Genomic DNA, 16451 nt, shown 5'->3' with positions numbered 1-16451 from the left:
AACTATAGTATCATGCAGGGTAATTTCACCACCCTAAAAAAATTCCCTGTGCTTTACCTATTCAACTCTTTCTCCTTCCCCGTAGGTCCCTGGCAACCATTGATTTTTACTGTTGCCATAATGCTACCTTTTCCAGAATGTCATATAATGACAACCATACAGTATGTAACTTTTGCAGACTGCCTCCTTTGCCTCCTTTCACTTAGTAATATGCAATTTTTATTAAAATTTTTAATGTTTATTTTTGAGAGAGAGGGAGGGGGAGAGAGAGAGAGACAGAGAGAGAGAGAGAGAGAATGTGATGTGAGTGGGGGAGGGGCAGACAGAGGAAGACAGAATCTGAAGCAGGCTCTGTGCTGTTAGCCCAAAGCCCAACATGGGGCTCAAACCCACAAACTGTGAGATCGTGACCTCAGCTGAAGTTGTACACTCAACCAACTGAGCTCCCCAGGCACCTCTAGTAATACACATTTAAGATTCATCCCTGTATGTTCATGGAGGAACCTTGGTTTCTTTTTAGTTCTGAGTAATATTCCATTGTATGAATGCACCATAGTTTGCTTATTCATTCATCTGTTGAAGGACATATTGGTTCTTCCAGCTTCTGGAGTTATAAAAAAAAAGACTATAAACACTGATGTGCAGATTTTTGTAAGGACTTATTTTCAGATCAATTGGTTAAATACCTTGGAGTACACTTGCTGGTTCCTATAATAAAACAATGTTTAACTTTACAATAGACTACCAAACTGTCTTCCAAAGTGGTCTGTACCATTTTACATTCCCACCAGCAACAAATAAGAGTTCCTGTGCCCTGCATTGGTGTTGCCAGTGTTTTGAATTTTAGTCATTCTAGTATGTATGCAGTAGCATCTCGCTGTTGTTTAATTCTTCCCTAATGACAAATGATATTGAGGATCTTTTCATATGCTTATTTGTCATCTCTATATCTTCTTCGGTGATGTGTCTGTTCAGCCTTTTGCCCATTTTTCAATTGGGTTGTTGGTTTTTGTATTATTGAGTTTTAAGAGTTCTGTGTATATTCTAATCAAGTCCTTTATGTGTTTTGCAAAGATTTTCTCCCAGTCCATGGTTTTTCTTGTGATTCTCTTAACAGTATCTTCGCAGAGCAGAAATTTCAATTTTAATAAAATCCTACTTGTCAATTTTCTGTCCTACATAGATCATGCTTTCGTGCTATATCTAAAAACCCATCATGGGGCGCCTGGGTGGCTCAGTCGGTTAAGCGGCCGACTTCGGCTCAGGTCATGATCTCACGGTCCGTGGGTTCGAGCCCTGCGTCGGGCTCTGTGCTGACAGCTCAGAGCCTGGAGCCTGTTTCAGATTCTGTGTCTCCCTCTCTCTGACCCTCCCCCGTTCATGCTCTGTCTCTCTCTGTCTCAAAAATAAATAAATGTTAAAAAAAATTTAAAAAAATAAAAATAAAAACCCATCACAAATTAATTAATTAATTAGTTAAAATAATAAAATAAAAACTCATCACTGAATGAAAGCTCACCTAGATTTTCTCCTATGTTTTCCTTTAGAAGTTTTATTTTTTTTTAATGTTTTATTTATTTTTGAGAGACAGAGAGAGAGCGTGAGCTGGGGAGGGGCAGAAAGAGAGGGAGACACAAAATCCAAAGCAGGCTCCAGGCTCTGAGCTGTCAGCATAGAGCCCCACATAGGGCTTGAACTTGTTTACCGCAAGATCGTGACCTGAACCGAAGTCAGAAGCTTAACCAAATGAGCCGCCCAGGCGCCCCCTTTTAGAGGTTTTATAGTTTTGAATTTTACCTTTAGGTATGTTCCATTTTGAGTTAACTTTTGTGAAAGGTGTAAGGTTTACATATGGAAGTCCATTTGTTCCAGCACCATTTGTTGAAAAGATTATCCTTTCTCCATTGAATTGCCTTTGCTCCTTTGTCAAACACCACGTGATTATATTTGGGTGGGTCTATTTCTAGGCTCTCTATTCTGCTCCATTGATTACTGTGTCTAATTTTTCACCAATACCATGCTGTCGGGATTACTATAGTCATATAGTAAGTTTTGAAATCAGGTTGCAACAACTTTGTTCCTCTTCATTATTTTTTTGGCTATGCTGGATCTTTTGTCTTTCCAAGCTACAAAATAGCTTGCTGGGATTTTGATTGATATTGTATTGAGTCTATAGACCAAGTTGGGAAGAATTGACATTTTTTTAAAACGTTTATTTATTTTTGAAAGAGAGAGAGAGCAGGGAAGGGGAAGAGAGATAGGGAGACACAGAATCCGAAGCAGGTTCCAGGCTCTGAGCTGTCAGCATAGAGCCCGATGGGGGGCTCGAACCCATGAACTATGAGATCATGACCTGAGCCAAAGCTGGTTGCTCAACCAACTGAGCCACCCAGGTGCCCCAGGAAGAAGTGACATCTTAAAAAAAGGTAATGTTCTATTCATTGAACATAAGAGATCTCTCCATTTTTTTTGTATCTTTGATTTATTTCATCAGAATTTTGTAGTTTCCTCAGCTTTAATTTTTAATAATGCAATAGATTAGCAAAGCTCTTTGGTGATTCCTTAATAATTTTGATCATGACACTAAAAACTTTGAGAACTGCTGGTCTACCTCTTTTTTTTTATTTTTTTAAATGTTTATTTAAATGTTTTATTTAAATATTTTTAAATGTTTTTGAGAGAGAGACACACAGAGTGTGAAAAGGAGAGGGTCAGAGAGAGAGAGAGAGAGAGGGAGACACAGAATCTGAAGCAGGTTCCAGGCTCTGAGCTATCAGCATAGAGCCCCACATGTATCTTGAACCCATGAACTGTCAGATCATGACCTGAGCCGAAATCGGATGCTTAACCAACTGAGCCACCCAGGCACCTGAAGAACTGCTGGTCAACCTCTTGATCACTTCTTTGGGTTCTTAATTTTCTAACTGCTAACTTCAGGTCCTTGCCATTTGTTTCATTAGGATTGACTTGGCAAGCATGCTTCTCCTACTCTTACCATTGTAACACAGTTGGCATTTAGACCTTCTCATTCACAAGTAATGATACTAAAACAGATACAGTGTCTAACATAATAGAAGTACATGTACAAAAATAAAAAAAGTAAAACTGTACAAGCTTGTAAAATAAAATGCAATCAACTAAGAAATCAGGACTGCACATAGTGATTTCCCTCCAAAAAGTATGGTATAAAAAAGGCAATTATATTGGAGAAACCTGACAAACCTGACAAACTACAAGGTGATCAAGGTCAACATTAACAGTGATAACTCGGGTTGCCTGGGTGGCTCAGTGGGTTAAGCTCTAGACTCTTGATTTCAGCTCAGGTCATAATCTCATGGTTGTCAGAGTCCAGAGTGGAGCCCTCAATCGAGCTCTGTGTCCACACTGAGTGTGGAGCCTATTTAAGATTCTCTCTCTCCTCCCTCTGCACCTCCCCCACTCACGTGCACATGTGGGCATGTGCCCACACTCTCTCTCTCAAAAATCAAAAACCAAAAAAACAGTAGTAACTCATGCTGATAGTAGATAATATGATGTAATGAAAAGAAAACTTAGGCTCTGCGATCTTTTCCCTAAAACCCACAGCCTTTGTCTAATCATGAGAAAAATATCAGACAAATTTCATAGAGAGGCATCCTTTAATAAACCTGACCACTTCTCCTCAAAATTCTCAAGGTCATCAAAACCAACAAAAATGTGAGAAATTATCACAGCCAGAAGGAGCTTAAGGAGAAATGATAACTAAATGTAATAAACTATCCTGAATAAGATCTTAGAATGGAAAAAGGACATTAGATCAAAAAAAAAAAAAATCTGAATAAGCTATGGAATTTAGTTGATAATAGCATACAAGTATTGGCTTAGTAATTGTGATAAATATATCATAATAACATTAGATGTTAATAATAAGGGAAGTTTATTATTTGGGCTGTGTGGGAGTTGAGCATATGGGAACTTGCCATACTATTGTAAATTTAAAATTATTACAAAAGTCTATTCAGTAAAAAGATCAGTGGTTGCCAGTGGTTAGGTGGAGGGATGAATAGGTGAAGCACAGAGGATTTGTAGGGCAGTGAAAATATTCTGTATGATTCTGTAATAGTAGACACATGTCATTATACATTTGTCCAAAACCATAAAAAATATATCAATAAAATTGAACCCTAAGGTAAACTATGCTCTTTTGATGACAATAATATGTCAATGTAGGTTCATCAGTTGTAACAAATGTACCACTCTGGTGGGGATATTGATAACGGGGGTGGCTGTGCATATGTGGGAGTATAGAATATATAGGAAATCTCAATACCTCCCTCTCAGTTTTGCTATAAACCTGAAATCTAACCAAAAAAACAAAACCTATTAAAAATTGATCTATTAATTTAAAAAATCTCAAATTTGAATTAACCTGACTTTATAAAAAAGGGTAATGTAACATGTTCACATTTGGAAGATTGATAATGACATATACTTCTTGGGATGTTCATGATTTTATTTATTTATTTATTTATTTATTTATTAAAGTTTATTTATTTTCAGACAGAGAGAGAGCATGAGCATGGGAGGGACAGAGAGAGAATCCCAATCAGGCTCCATGCTGTTAGCACAGAGTCCGATGTGGGGCTTGAACTCACAAACTGTGAGACCATGACCTGAGCCGAAATCAAGAGTTGGAGGCTTAACGGACTGAGCCACCCAGGTGACCTATGGAATGTTCATGATTTTAAACTTAAGTTTTAAATTCTAGTTTTCACAAGCAATATTTCAAAGAGAATTTTCTGGGTTTTTCTTTTCACAATAAATATGTCTCCAGAGGGGAGAGCTTACACTTTCAAAGGATGTTAGTATTTCCATCATTAAGGAAAAGAAAAATCAGTCAGTGGGCTGGGCATGCTATATTGACATGAAACTTATGCCAATGTGTTTTACAATAGTGTTTTCTTTTTGTGGTATGCCAGACATATAATTATTACTAATGATATGTTACATTTTTTATTTTCTTTTTATTTTTTTTTTAAATGTTTTTATTTATTTTTGAGACAGAGAGAGACAGAGCATGAGCAGGACAGGGGCAGAGAGAGAGGGAGACACAGAATCCAAAGCAGGCTCCAGGCTCCGAGCTGTCAGCACAGAGCCCGACGCGGGGCTCAAACTCACAGACCGTGAGATTATGACCTGAGCCGAAGTCGGAAGCTCAACCGACTGAGACACCCAGGCGCCCCACATTTTTTATTTTCTAAAATTATTTCATTCATTCACCATTTACTGTGTGCCTGTGCAAGAGAAAGAAATGGGAACTTACATCCATTCTTCCATTCAACAAATATTTATTGAGCACATTTTATTTTTTTTATTTTAATTTTAATTTTTTTTTTTTATTGTTTGAGAGAGAGAAAGAGAGAGAGACACACAGAGGGCATGCAGGGGAGGGGTGGAGAGACAGGGAGAGACAGAGAGAATCCCAAGCAGGCTCAGCACTGTCAGCACAGAGCCAGACATTGGGCTTGAACTCACAAACCATGAGATCATGACCTGAACAGAAATCAAGTCAACGCTTAACCGACTGAGCCACCCAGGCACCCCTTGAGCACATTTTATAAAGTGCAACTTGCAAGAAGATTGGGATACACCTTTAAACACAACATATATGGTCTCTCTCCTGAGGGAGTTTGCAATCTAGTGGGAGAGCAAATCTTCAAACAATTACACAAATTGCTCTGTTAAAAGTCTATGAAGTAAAGCAAAGGAAGGTTACATATCAGCCATTATAGAAGTAACTTTCAATACCATTTCTCACCTAATTATCATAATTAAAGCTGTGGTTTATATATAAGGAAAATGGGTCTCAGAGAGGTTAAACTATATGCCAAGGATCCCAGAGCAAGTACATCCTGAAGTGTAATGTTTAATTCAGAGCTATCTAACTCTAAAGATCATGAATGAAAACACTGTATTATTTCCTGAATTTTACAAAACCCTGTGTGGCAGGCCTTATATTGATTTTACTAATGAAAAAACTGATGCTGAGAGGAACTAGAACCCAAATCCTTTAAATAATTCATTTATTTGCCCACTGTATCATAATGCAAGCAAGTCCGTAACTTTTATGATACAAACATACAAGCCATGCATGCAGGAACCGCATACATTTTTGTAAACTTAAAAAAAAAAATGGTGAGATTGTCATTGAAACAAGCCCCTATTAAGCAAAGTATTGTTTTGTTTTGTTTTGTTTTTACATAATTTTGGCAAAATTCTTACAGCTCTCTGCTGAATTTAAAAACTTTTTTATGGTAATCAAATATTTCTAGGGGTGAGAACATAGGAGGAAAACAGTTCTACAAACAAGCAGCCTCACTTTTAATGAAATTATTTTCTAGGGGAAAGTTTCCAAGAACTATTTTAATTCATACCACCCAGAATTTCACTGATTTTTTTTTAAAGGCAAATGCATATTCTTTGGGTTTACCCATCAATGTAATAGGACATCTTTAATTTTTCATGCAGAGAAAAAATTGACAATATATCCATGTTTATATGGGGTACAAATAAGAAAAAGACGCTTAAAAAGAAAAAAAGAGGGGCACCTGGGTGGCTCAGTTGGTTGAGCATCTGACTCTTAATTTTGGCTCAGGTCATGATTCCAGGGTCATGGGATTGAGCCCCATGTCCAGCTCTGAGCTGCACATGGACATTGCTTAATACTCTCCCTCCTTCTGCCTCTCTCCCCCAATTGAACTCTCTCTCTCTCAAAATTAAAAAATAATAATAATAAAGAAAGAAAAAATAACACAAGTAATAGCAAAGGAAACCTAGATTAATTTTGTAGAAAGTGTCAGTAGCTCTGCTTAAGTTTTTTGTTGTCAAATTGTTTGCAGCAAAAACTTGGGATATGTGATAGCAAGTATGAAAAACTATATGAAAGAAAACATATAAGTAGTATATGAAAATATTCTTAGTAATAGGTTGAGAACAGAATAAATTGCCCAAACTGTAGACTCCAAGTTTATCTATCTGCTGAGTCTCTGGTGACCACAATTTATGCTCATTTTCATGGATAAATCATAGAAATGTTTAACAAAGACTATTTTTGTTTTTCTTTTTCCTTTCTTTATTCTTTGCATCTTTATTCTTGTCTCAACCATATACAGCCTTCTGATATTTTAAGACCTTAATAGCAATTTTACTTTCATAGTTGAAATAGATCAACATAAAAGATTTTTAAAATTTTCTTTAATCCCCCCCCCCCCAAAAAAAGCATAGAACCTATTTCCCTTTGAATCAAAACCTGGAAAGTAAAAGATTAGCTTTGCTTACATTCTGGCCTGCCCCTGTTAAGCACTGTTTCTCCTTGGGGCACCTGGGTGGCTCTGTTGGTTAAGCATCAGACTCTTTCTTGATTTCAGCTCAGGTCGTGAACTCACAGTTCATGGGCTCAAGCCTTGCATCAGGCTTTGCACTGATAGTGCAGAGCCTGCTTGGGATTCTCTCTCTCTCTCTCTCTCTCTTTTTCTCTCTCTCCGCCCCTCCCCAACTCGCATGTGTGCTCTCTCTTTCTCAAAATAAATAAAAATAAACTTAAGGGAAAAAAAGCATTGTTTCTCCTTTCTTTGTCTTTCTACCAGCTTCTCTGCTTTTCTGGTGACCATGTCTCAACCCCAAAACAGGTTACTGTTCCTGAATTGACAGCAGAAACAGCAACTCTATATTCTAAATGCTTATTGAGTCCCCAGTGTTGATTTATTCTTGCTATAAATATGTATTGAGGACCTATCACATGCCAGGTACCATTCAAGAGGGCAGAGAGAGACAGAGAGAGACACAAAAAGAAAGAGAAAGTTAAGAGAGGGAAGTCGGAAAGGAGAGAAAACAACTTGGAGCCTTGGATTATGGATCACAATCCAAGGTCTTCTCAAAACTTGTCTGATATAGGGGAGAGGATGCGTAGACTGATTACAGCAGAGAGTGCAGTGAGCATGATGAGAGAGAAAAAAAGTAAGTGCTGTGGGAGGGCTTCAAAAGAGGGCTTCATGTTGTTTTCAAGCAGTTATTTGTTTTTTTCCTTTAAAAATTTCTAATCCCTATTCTGCCTACCTAATATCTTTAAAATATATAAATCAGGACTTTTCCTGTTGTGCAAGTAACTGAAGCCCAACACAAAGTATTGATCTGTGAAATAGAAAAGATCATGGCAATTCAAGCAAGTTCAATCCAAATGCCCAAACAATGTTGTCAAAACTCAGTCTCTTCTTTTATCTCCTCTGTTCTTGGAGTGTTGGCATGCACTATTCCCAGCAGATTCTTTTTTGTTTTTTTAAGTTTTTATTTATTTGGAGAGAGAGAAAGCATGAGTGGAGAAGGTGGGGGGAGAGTGATAGAGAGAGAGAGACAGAGAGAGAATGAATCCCAAGCAGAAGCTTGATGCATGGCTCGAACTCATAAGCCAAGAGATCATTCCCTGAGCTGAAGTGGCGTGCTTAACTGACTGAGCCATCCAGGCACCCCTCCCCGGCAGATTCTTTTCACATGTTTGTTCCTAGCAGTTCCAGGCCTTCAGCCTGAAAAAAGAATTTCTCTTTCTCAATAGTTGCAGGAGTTTTATTGGACTGCCTTGGTCTTGTGCCGATCCCTAACACACTTGCTTTGCACAGGATGCTTGAGTACTAAAGTGTAAATGGGGCCATGGGGCATGAGATCAAGTGAGATCAAGAGAGGGGTGGCTTTCCAAAGGAAAACCTAGGTATGATTACCAGAAGAAGGCAGGCAAACCAACATACATCCACTACCATCAATGTAGCTAATTACTTTTTTTTTTAATGTCTACTTCAATAAGTTTAGAAAGAGTAAGAAACTAGGTCTGCAAGGTATAAAATCTGGAGATGTTTCTAGCTTCTCTGAAATTAGTCCCTCAATGTAAGTTTTATTCTTTGATCTGAAGTGCTATGCATTTGCTCATTTTAAGACAGATATTCAAGGAGCGCCTGGGTGGCTCAGTCAGTTGAGCGGCAGACTTCAGCTCAGGTCATGATCTCGCGGTCTGTGAGTTTGAGCCCCGCGTCTGGCTGTGTGCTGACAGCTCGGAGCCTGGAGCCTGTTTCAGACTCTGTGTCTCCTTCTCTCTCTGACCCTCCCCCATTCATGCTCTGTCTCTTTCTGTCCCAAAAATAAACTTAAAAAAAAAAAAAGACAGATATTCAAGAACTAATTGCAAGAAGGTAAGACTATGGAGTGTTTTTTCTTTTCACTCTTAAAATTTACATAAAACTGAGTGGATGCTCAAATCCTACTAAGATGTGGGAGCGGGGAGGAAAGAAACCACTGCCATTTCTAGCATGCATAGCTTAAAATGGTGAAAACCTGAACCTAAACAAAGGTTGTGATAATGGAGGGAACAGAACAAAATCAAGAAGTATTTAGGAAGTAGAATCATCAGGTTTTGGTAACTGGACAAAAGAAGAGAAAGGGAGCCTTCAGAGGATATGAGTTTCTGGATTGAAAAAACTGGGCTGATTGTTGTATTATCAATAAAGACACCAGATGAAGGAGGAAGATCAGGTTTGGGAGGAAGGAGGACAAAGCTGACAAGTTTCAGTTTTGTATATATTGAGTTTGAGTAGTTTGAATTTGAGTATATTTGAATTTGAGATTAGTATCTTAAAAAAGACCTAGGTACGGACAGAGGTGTCTAAAATCACCAAATAAATGATACTCAGAATCATGGGATCAGATAAATCTTCTACTATCAAAAAAAACTTTTAGTAACATAAACATTTAAAAACTAACAAATATTCATTCTGTGCCATAATAGGACATAAAGATAACTTTTGTAAAAAGCCCTTGTTTTCAAGGAGTTTCTATTCTTACACATACATCTTAATTTGGTTAGTTTACAATTGGTACATTAGATTTTCTTAATTTTCTTTAAAACAACTTCTGTTTTTTAGATTATAAAAGCAATACATGCTTTTTGTAAAGGAAATATAAGCAAAATATAAACAAGAAAATTAAAATCACCTGTAATACACTTTGCAGCTATAATCACAATTTTGGAGTATTTTTTCATCTTTCAAAAATCGTATAAACTTTTTTTTTCAGAGTTTTGATAACATATTTTCAGTTTTGTATCTGATTTTTCACTTACTATTGTCTTGAGTATTTTCCATGTTATTAAAAAATCTTCATATTAGTAATTTTCACAGGCATATTACATTTTACATAGTGGACATTCATTTCCTTCCTTTCTGACAGACATTCATATTATTTCCAATCTTTCAATGTTATAAATTGTGTTAATATTTTTTCATGCTTTCCTTTTTAAAAATTTTTTTTCCTCAATATTTATTTTTGAGAGACAGAGAGAGACAGAGCATGAATGGGGAAGGGGCAGAGAGAGAGGGAGACACAGAATCCGAAGCAGGCTCCAGGCTCTGAGCTGTCAGCACTGAGCCCCACACGGGTCTCCAACCCACGAACTGTGAGATCATGACCTGAGCTGAAGTCAGGCGCTTAACCAACTGAGTCACCCAGGTGCCCCTCATACTTTCCCATTTATGATTTTTTAGAATAGAATTCTAAAAATGGAACTAAAAAATCAAAGTGTATGAGCGTTTTTAAGTGTCTTGATACAAAATGCCAAATATTAAATTCCATTAAGCTTGTAGTAATTAATGCTTCTTCCCAGAAAGTAATAGGAGCATCTCCGTCTGTTTTAATCTTTTATTTTTTTATTTAATCTTTAATTTATTTTTATTTAATCTTTTATTTTTTTTCATGTTTATTTATTTTTGAGAGAGAGAGAGAGAGACAGATCACAGTGGGGGAGGGGCAGAGAGAGAGAAAACATACAGAATCTGAAGCAGGCTCCAGGCTCTGAGCTGTCAGCATAGAACCTGATGGGGAGCTTGAACTCTGGAACAGGGAGATAATGACCTGAGCTGAGGTCGAGTGTTTAACCCACTGAGCCACCTAGGTGCCCCAAATTTGATTAAAAAAAATTACTAATGTGTGAACATTTTCACAAGTTTTAGTTATGAGTATACACTTCTGTGAATTTTCCCCCGTGTTTTCTATGCGTTTTTCTACCTTAGCCTTAGCAATTTCCTCCTGGATTTGTGAGCTTTTTACATATTAAGAAAATTCACCCTTAAAGTTCCCCAGATTTCTTTTCTCTTGTAATTATGCACTCTGTGACTGCATGCTTTGGGGATTCATTTATTTGTGCAAGACGATTTTATTATTTTTGTGTGTGTGCGCGCCAGATAATTTTAATCAAGAGGATGTACTATAACCCTACAAATCTCTTAAACTACAATCTTTAATAATCACTTCGTAAAACAAAACAAAAACTTTAAACAAAATTCAACTTAGGAAATGAAGGGGTGTTACATCCAAGGCCTTCAGAATTGGCATCTAAAATATATTGCACGACTGTTTTGATGTTTTGGAGCTACTTTTTAAGTTACTATGACATGGTTAACAGTGGAGATGAAGGACCTTATTTTTAAACAAACACTACACGACACCACTCAGGGAGCTTTGCGTACAACGGCGCACGCAGTAATTCCTTTCCCTGACTTTCTCGGGCTCTACCTTTGGCGCCTTACACAGGAAAGCAAAGGTGATAAAGGCCACGGATGATCTCACGCTGGCATGACGTCAAGAAGCCTTGACGTCAGAAGGCGGTTGCCACGGGGACCATTCGCCACCGACGGCAGAGTCGTGAAACCACATCACCGCGCTCATCTCCGTTTCGGCCTGTGCAGGGTCTAAGCTGCTAAAGAAGCTTTAACCTTAAGGGGGCCTCAGGGAGAGAGGAGTTGTGCTGCCGCCGCCGAGAGCCCCACCTCCGCGGCTCCCGGTCCCGGGTCCCGGCCTGTGGCGGCGAGAGGCGGCCTCAGGAGGCAGTGGAGGCGACGGCGGCCGACCTGCCCGGGTCTCCCTCGCTCCGTGCAGGACTGGGAGAGGGTATCCGCCATATTGGAGCCGGAACCGAAGGTGCTTTGCAGCCGCGGCGCGAGGCGGGAGGAGGTGGCGGCCCTGGCCTGGATGTGAGAGGAGTCGGCTGCGCCGGGGCCCGCAAGCCTGGGGAGTGAATGAGCTGCTTAGGCTAGTATCCTCCCCGCCCACTCTCTCCACTTTCCGCCGCCGGGGCCGGAGTCCCCGAGTCGGCTGTGGCGGCGGCAGCGGCAGCGGCAGCGGCAGCGGCAGGATGTTCTCCAAGAAGCCGCACGGGGACGTGAAGAAGTCTACCCAGAAGGTGCTGGACACCAAGAAGGACGCGCTGACCCGTCTCAAGCACCTGCGCATCGTCATCGGTGAGGAGCGAGGGGTGGCGGCGCCTAAAGGCCTTCACTTTTCTGGGAGCCCCTGGGGACTCTCCCTCCCGCCCTAACGCTGTGCGGGAGTAGAGGGCGAGGCGTCGCCTCCGCGGAGACGCGGGGAGAGGGGGGCGGATAATTTGGGGAAGGGAAAACTTGGCAGTTGGCAAATACTAATCACCGCTAACACAGGGCTATCTAATTGTGAGTTAATAGCCCGAACTCATTTTTATAAACTAGTGTTACTCTAAAAACTTAGATCTCTTTTAGACTTTCCGGAGGCTTGGTGTTGTCGATAATGGTGTTTATGGAATATGTGTCAGGTGACTACCGCCATCCCAATCTAAGTGAAAAAAAAAAACAAAACCTTCTCAAACAATATAAACCTTAATCTTTCAAGTTTCTTGGCTAACGAGGGCGAGGAAGCAGTTACACCTCTTTGGGAAGTGGCTGGTTTTCAAAAATCTTAGGGCAACAGCCCCGCCCTTCTGTTAGTGTACCTTGTTCATCATTACTGTCATTTAGAGGGAAGGTTATTATTAATTACAGAAAGCAAAGTCGTTTATAGCTTCCTTTGCTTCTCGAGAATTGTTTACGATTCTGTTTTTACTTAGTTAAGTTTTTTTTTATTCTCTGTTGCTCTCTACATCCGTTTGGCTGGCAGACCAAACAGTGCTCTGAATTGTGGTAATAGTGTTAAACGAATCTTTTGGATACTTGCTCATTTCATAGGCTGATGAGGGCTGTACTGGTACTTATGGAACATGTGGTCCTGTACTTGGATCTTTTTAGATGGAATTTGAGGTGAAAAGGCAAGTTACTTTGCATTGATAGAGTTATTGGCAGAACTGAGTTTAGAACCCAGACGCCTGAATCCTAGTTCAGAGTATTATTTCAAGCTCTTTTCCTAATGAGTGTTTTTCTGAAAAGTGACGTTTAATTCGTGATGTAAGTCCTGTGTTTTTGCTACATGTTTCTCTACTCTGTTGTTTACTCATACCATCAGGATACCACTAGTAATACCCAACATTTGTATGTTTTACAAGATGATTTCACATAAATTATAATTCTCACAGTAACTGTAGAGGTAGATATTATTATACTCCTTATTTTACAAATTAGAAAGCTGAGGTCTGGAAATGTTAAGTGGTCATCCAGCTACTAGGAAGCAGAGCCAGAACTGGAGCCCAGATTTCATGTCTTTATTTTTTTTACTCTTCCTACATTTATGGCAGCAAATCTTTATCACAGGTAAGTTGTATTTATTCCTGTGGAATAAGAAAGCAATTAAATCCAGTTTGTCAATATAAAAAGAGATCCAGTTTTCAAGAAAATATAAATCTTAATATAGTTGAGATAGTGATCTTTTTATTTTCATTCTACTTCTGAGTTAAGTCATTGAACAAAAGATTTGGCTAAGAGTGCAACAGGGAAAGTCAATGTGTGAGTGTAGGAGATATATCCCAGATAATTGCAGTTTGAAATTGGAGACTTAATGGAATTTGGCACCTATTTGGGACAGACTGTAGCTTGAGTAAAGTCGGAGCTATAAAGTTAAGTTCCAGTAGAGTATTGACATTTCCTAAATTAACTGCTGTATTCCTTAGTTATAGAGGTGAGGGAACGGTTCATACATCTTGGGCGTAAAAGGTTTTTACATCTGGGTGACTTGGTCTAAATTAAGAGGCCACACGTGTCAGGTATTTTGTAGGGTCTGGCTTCCTTGGTTTGAAGACAAAACTAATTAAAAAAAACACTTTTGCTTTTTATTTATGGGCTTTTAAAAAATGAAGCATATGCTGTATATAAACACTTAAAATATCCTTAAGAACCTTCAAATAGAGAATATTGTGCTTTCAAACTCCCTGCCTTGTCAGTGGAGGAGGTCCATAAGAGAGATTACTGTGCTTCCGTAGTCTTATTTTTATTTATTTAAAAATTTTTATTTTATTATTATTTTTTTAAAAGTACATTTATTTTGAGAAAGACAGAGACAGTGCTGGTGGGCAGGGACAGAGAGATTGGGAGAGAGAATTCCAAGTAGGCTCTGCACTGTCAGCACAGGCTTGAACCCAGGAAGCTGTGAGATCATGGCCTGAGCTGAAACCAAGAGTCGGGCGCTTAACCCATTGAGCCACTCAGGTGCCCCTACGAATCTTTAATTCTAGTGTAGTTAACATAGTGTTATACTTGTTTCAGGTGTACAAAGTAGTGATTCAGCAGTTCCATATATCACTCAATGTTCATCAAGATAAGTATACTCTTAATCCCCTTCACCTATTTTACCCATCCCCCCCCCCCCCCCCACATGCCCAGTAAACATGTTTGTTCTCTGTAGTTAAGAACCTATTTTTTGGTTTGTCTCTTTTTACGCTTCAGTAGTTTCAGAACAGTAGTTCTGAACCAGGGACAATTTTTTCCCTCTGGCGATAATGTCTGGAGACACTTTTGGTTGTCACAAATAGGGGGAGAGGATACTGGCCTCTAGTGGGTAGCAGAAATGCTGCTATATATCTTACATTGCACAAGATAATCCATCACAACAATGTTCTAGCTCTAAATGTCTATAGTGCTGAGGTTTAGAAACCTTGTCAGGATATGAAGTGCAAGATAGACCTCCAAATGTTGTACTTGTTATGGAAAGAGCCCAAATGTCGATTGACTGATGCATGGATAAAGAAGATGTGGTATATATACACAATGGAATATTACTCAGCCATAGAAAAGAATGAAATCTTGCTATTTGCAACGACGTGGTTGGAGCTAGAGCGTGTTATGCTAAGCAAAATAAGTCATTCGGAGAGAGACAAATAGCATATGATTTCACTCATCTGTGGAATTTAAGAAACAAAACCGATGAACATAGGGGAAAGAAAGAAAAAGGGAGACAAACCATAAAAGAGACTCTTAATTATGCAAAACAAACAGGATTGCTTTAGGGGAGGTGGGCAGGGGTGGGGGATGGACTAAATGGGTGATGTGTATTAAGGAGAACACTTGTGATGAGCACTGAGTATTGTATGTAAGTGATGAATCACTAAATTCTCCTGAAACTAATATTATACTCTATCTTAGCTAACTAGAATTTAAATAAAAACTTGAAATATAAAAAAACAAAACAAGAACCACAAATGTTGTACTTTGTTCTTTTTTTTAATGTTTTATCTTTGAGAGAGAATGCACGTGTGATGCATGCTCACTCATGGGAGAGGGGCAGAGAGAGGGAGACAGAGGATCTCAAGTGGCTCTGTGCTGACATCAGAGAGCGCCCAGCACAGGGCTTGAACTCACAAACCATGAGATCATGAACTGAGCTGAAGTTGGACGCTTAACCTACTGAGCCACCCAGGCACCCCTTGGTTCTACTATATTAATTAATTGAATAAAATATTTTGTATCTTTAAATGGTTACAGTTTTATTTTGCTTGAAATATGGTTAATGTAATTCCTTAGAAAATGAATGGGAGAAAGTAGAGTGACAAAAGCTGTAAGACATCTTAGAGGGCCACCAATCAGGTACCTTATATTGTAGATGAAAGGGTCATTTCAAATCATTTCTAAAGTAGGGGCAAGTTTGCAAAGTGGGCATTGCCAATGACACAGGATTTTTATTTTTGTTTGGTCCCATCTGAACTATATTTTTAACCCTTAAAATGAACTGCTGTTCGTTCAGGGTATTTGTAGAGAATTCAGTGCATCCAAATATATGAGAACATAATTTAAAGATACAATCTAAAACTTTGCTCTGGCATGTGTTCGCTTGGGACACATAAGACAATTCCAGCCGAATTTGTAGAACTTGACTCTGAAGGATTTATATTTAAATTTGCTGTGTTTATTGATATTGCTATATATTTTATTTGTAGGAACTGGAAGTTAGAGTTTTTAAAAAATAGAAATTAAGCCTTGTCTAGTTTCTAAAGTTTTATCCTCTCCCCCCACCCCTTTTTTTCAAATAAAAGCCTTAAGATAATGATACTAAGTTAGCATATATAAAGTAGCTAACATAAGACCTGCATATATTGGATATTGACTAAATGTTAATTTCTTCTGTGGCAAGGTAACAGTTCAGTCTTAATGATTTAAAAATAAAAAGAGTGCTTATTCAGCTGATAAATATATTGACTATTGTTA

At 38.7% G+C, this 16451-nt stretch overlaps 1 protein-coding gene across 8 annotated transcripts in view; it reads left to right on the top strand.

Moving 5' to 3' along the window:
- The first annotated feature begins 11744 nt into the window (after positions 1-11744).
- Positions 11745-16451, top strand: part of RALGAPA1 (Ral GTPase activating protein catalytic subunit alpha 1) — a 269354-nt gene continuing 264647 nt past the window's right edge. For all 8 annotated transcript variants that reach the window (XR_006218801.1, XM_007073726.3, XM_042989573.1 and 5 more), the window contains exon 1: positions 11745-12314. Coding sequence is in view for 7 of the 8 variants with exons in the window: in XM_007073726.3 (XP_007073788.1) it covers positions 12209-12314 (106 nt within the window). In the remaining variant the exon portion in view is untranslated. The remainder of the gene's footprint in view (positions 12315-16451) is intronic.

Source organism: Panthera tigris, chromosome B3, assembly GCF_018350195.1.
Source record: "Panthera tigris isolate Pti1 chromosome B3, P.tigris_Pti1_mat1.1, whole genome shotgun sequence".
Lineage (NCBI taxonomy): Eukaryota > Metazoa > Chordata > Mammalia > Carnivora > Felidae > Panthera > Panthera tigris.
This window is presented reverse-complemented; position numbering and strand designations above follow the sequence as displayed.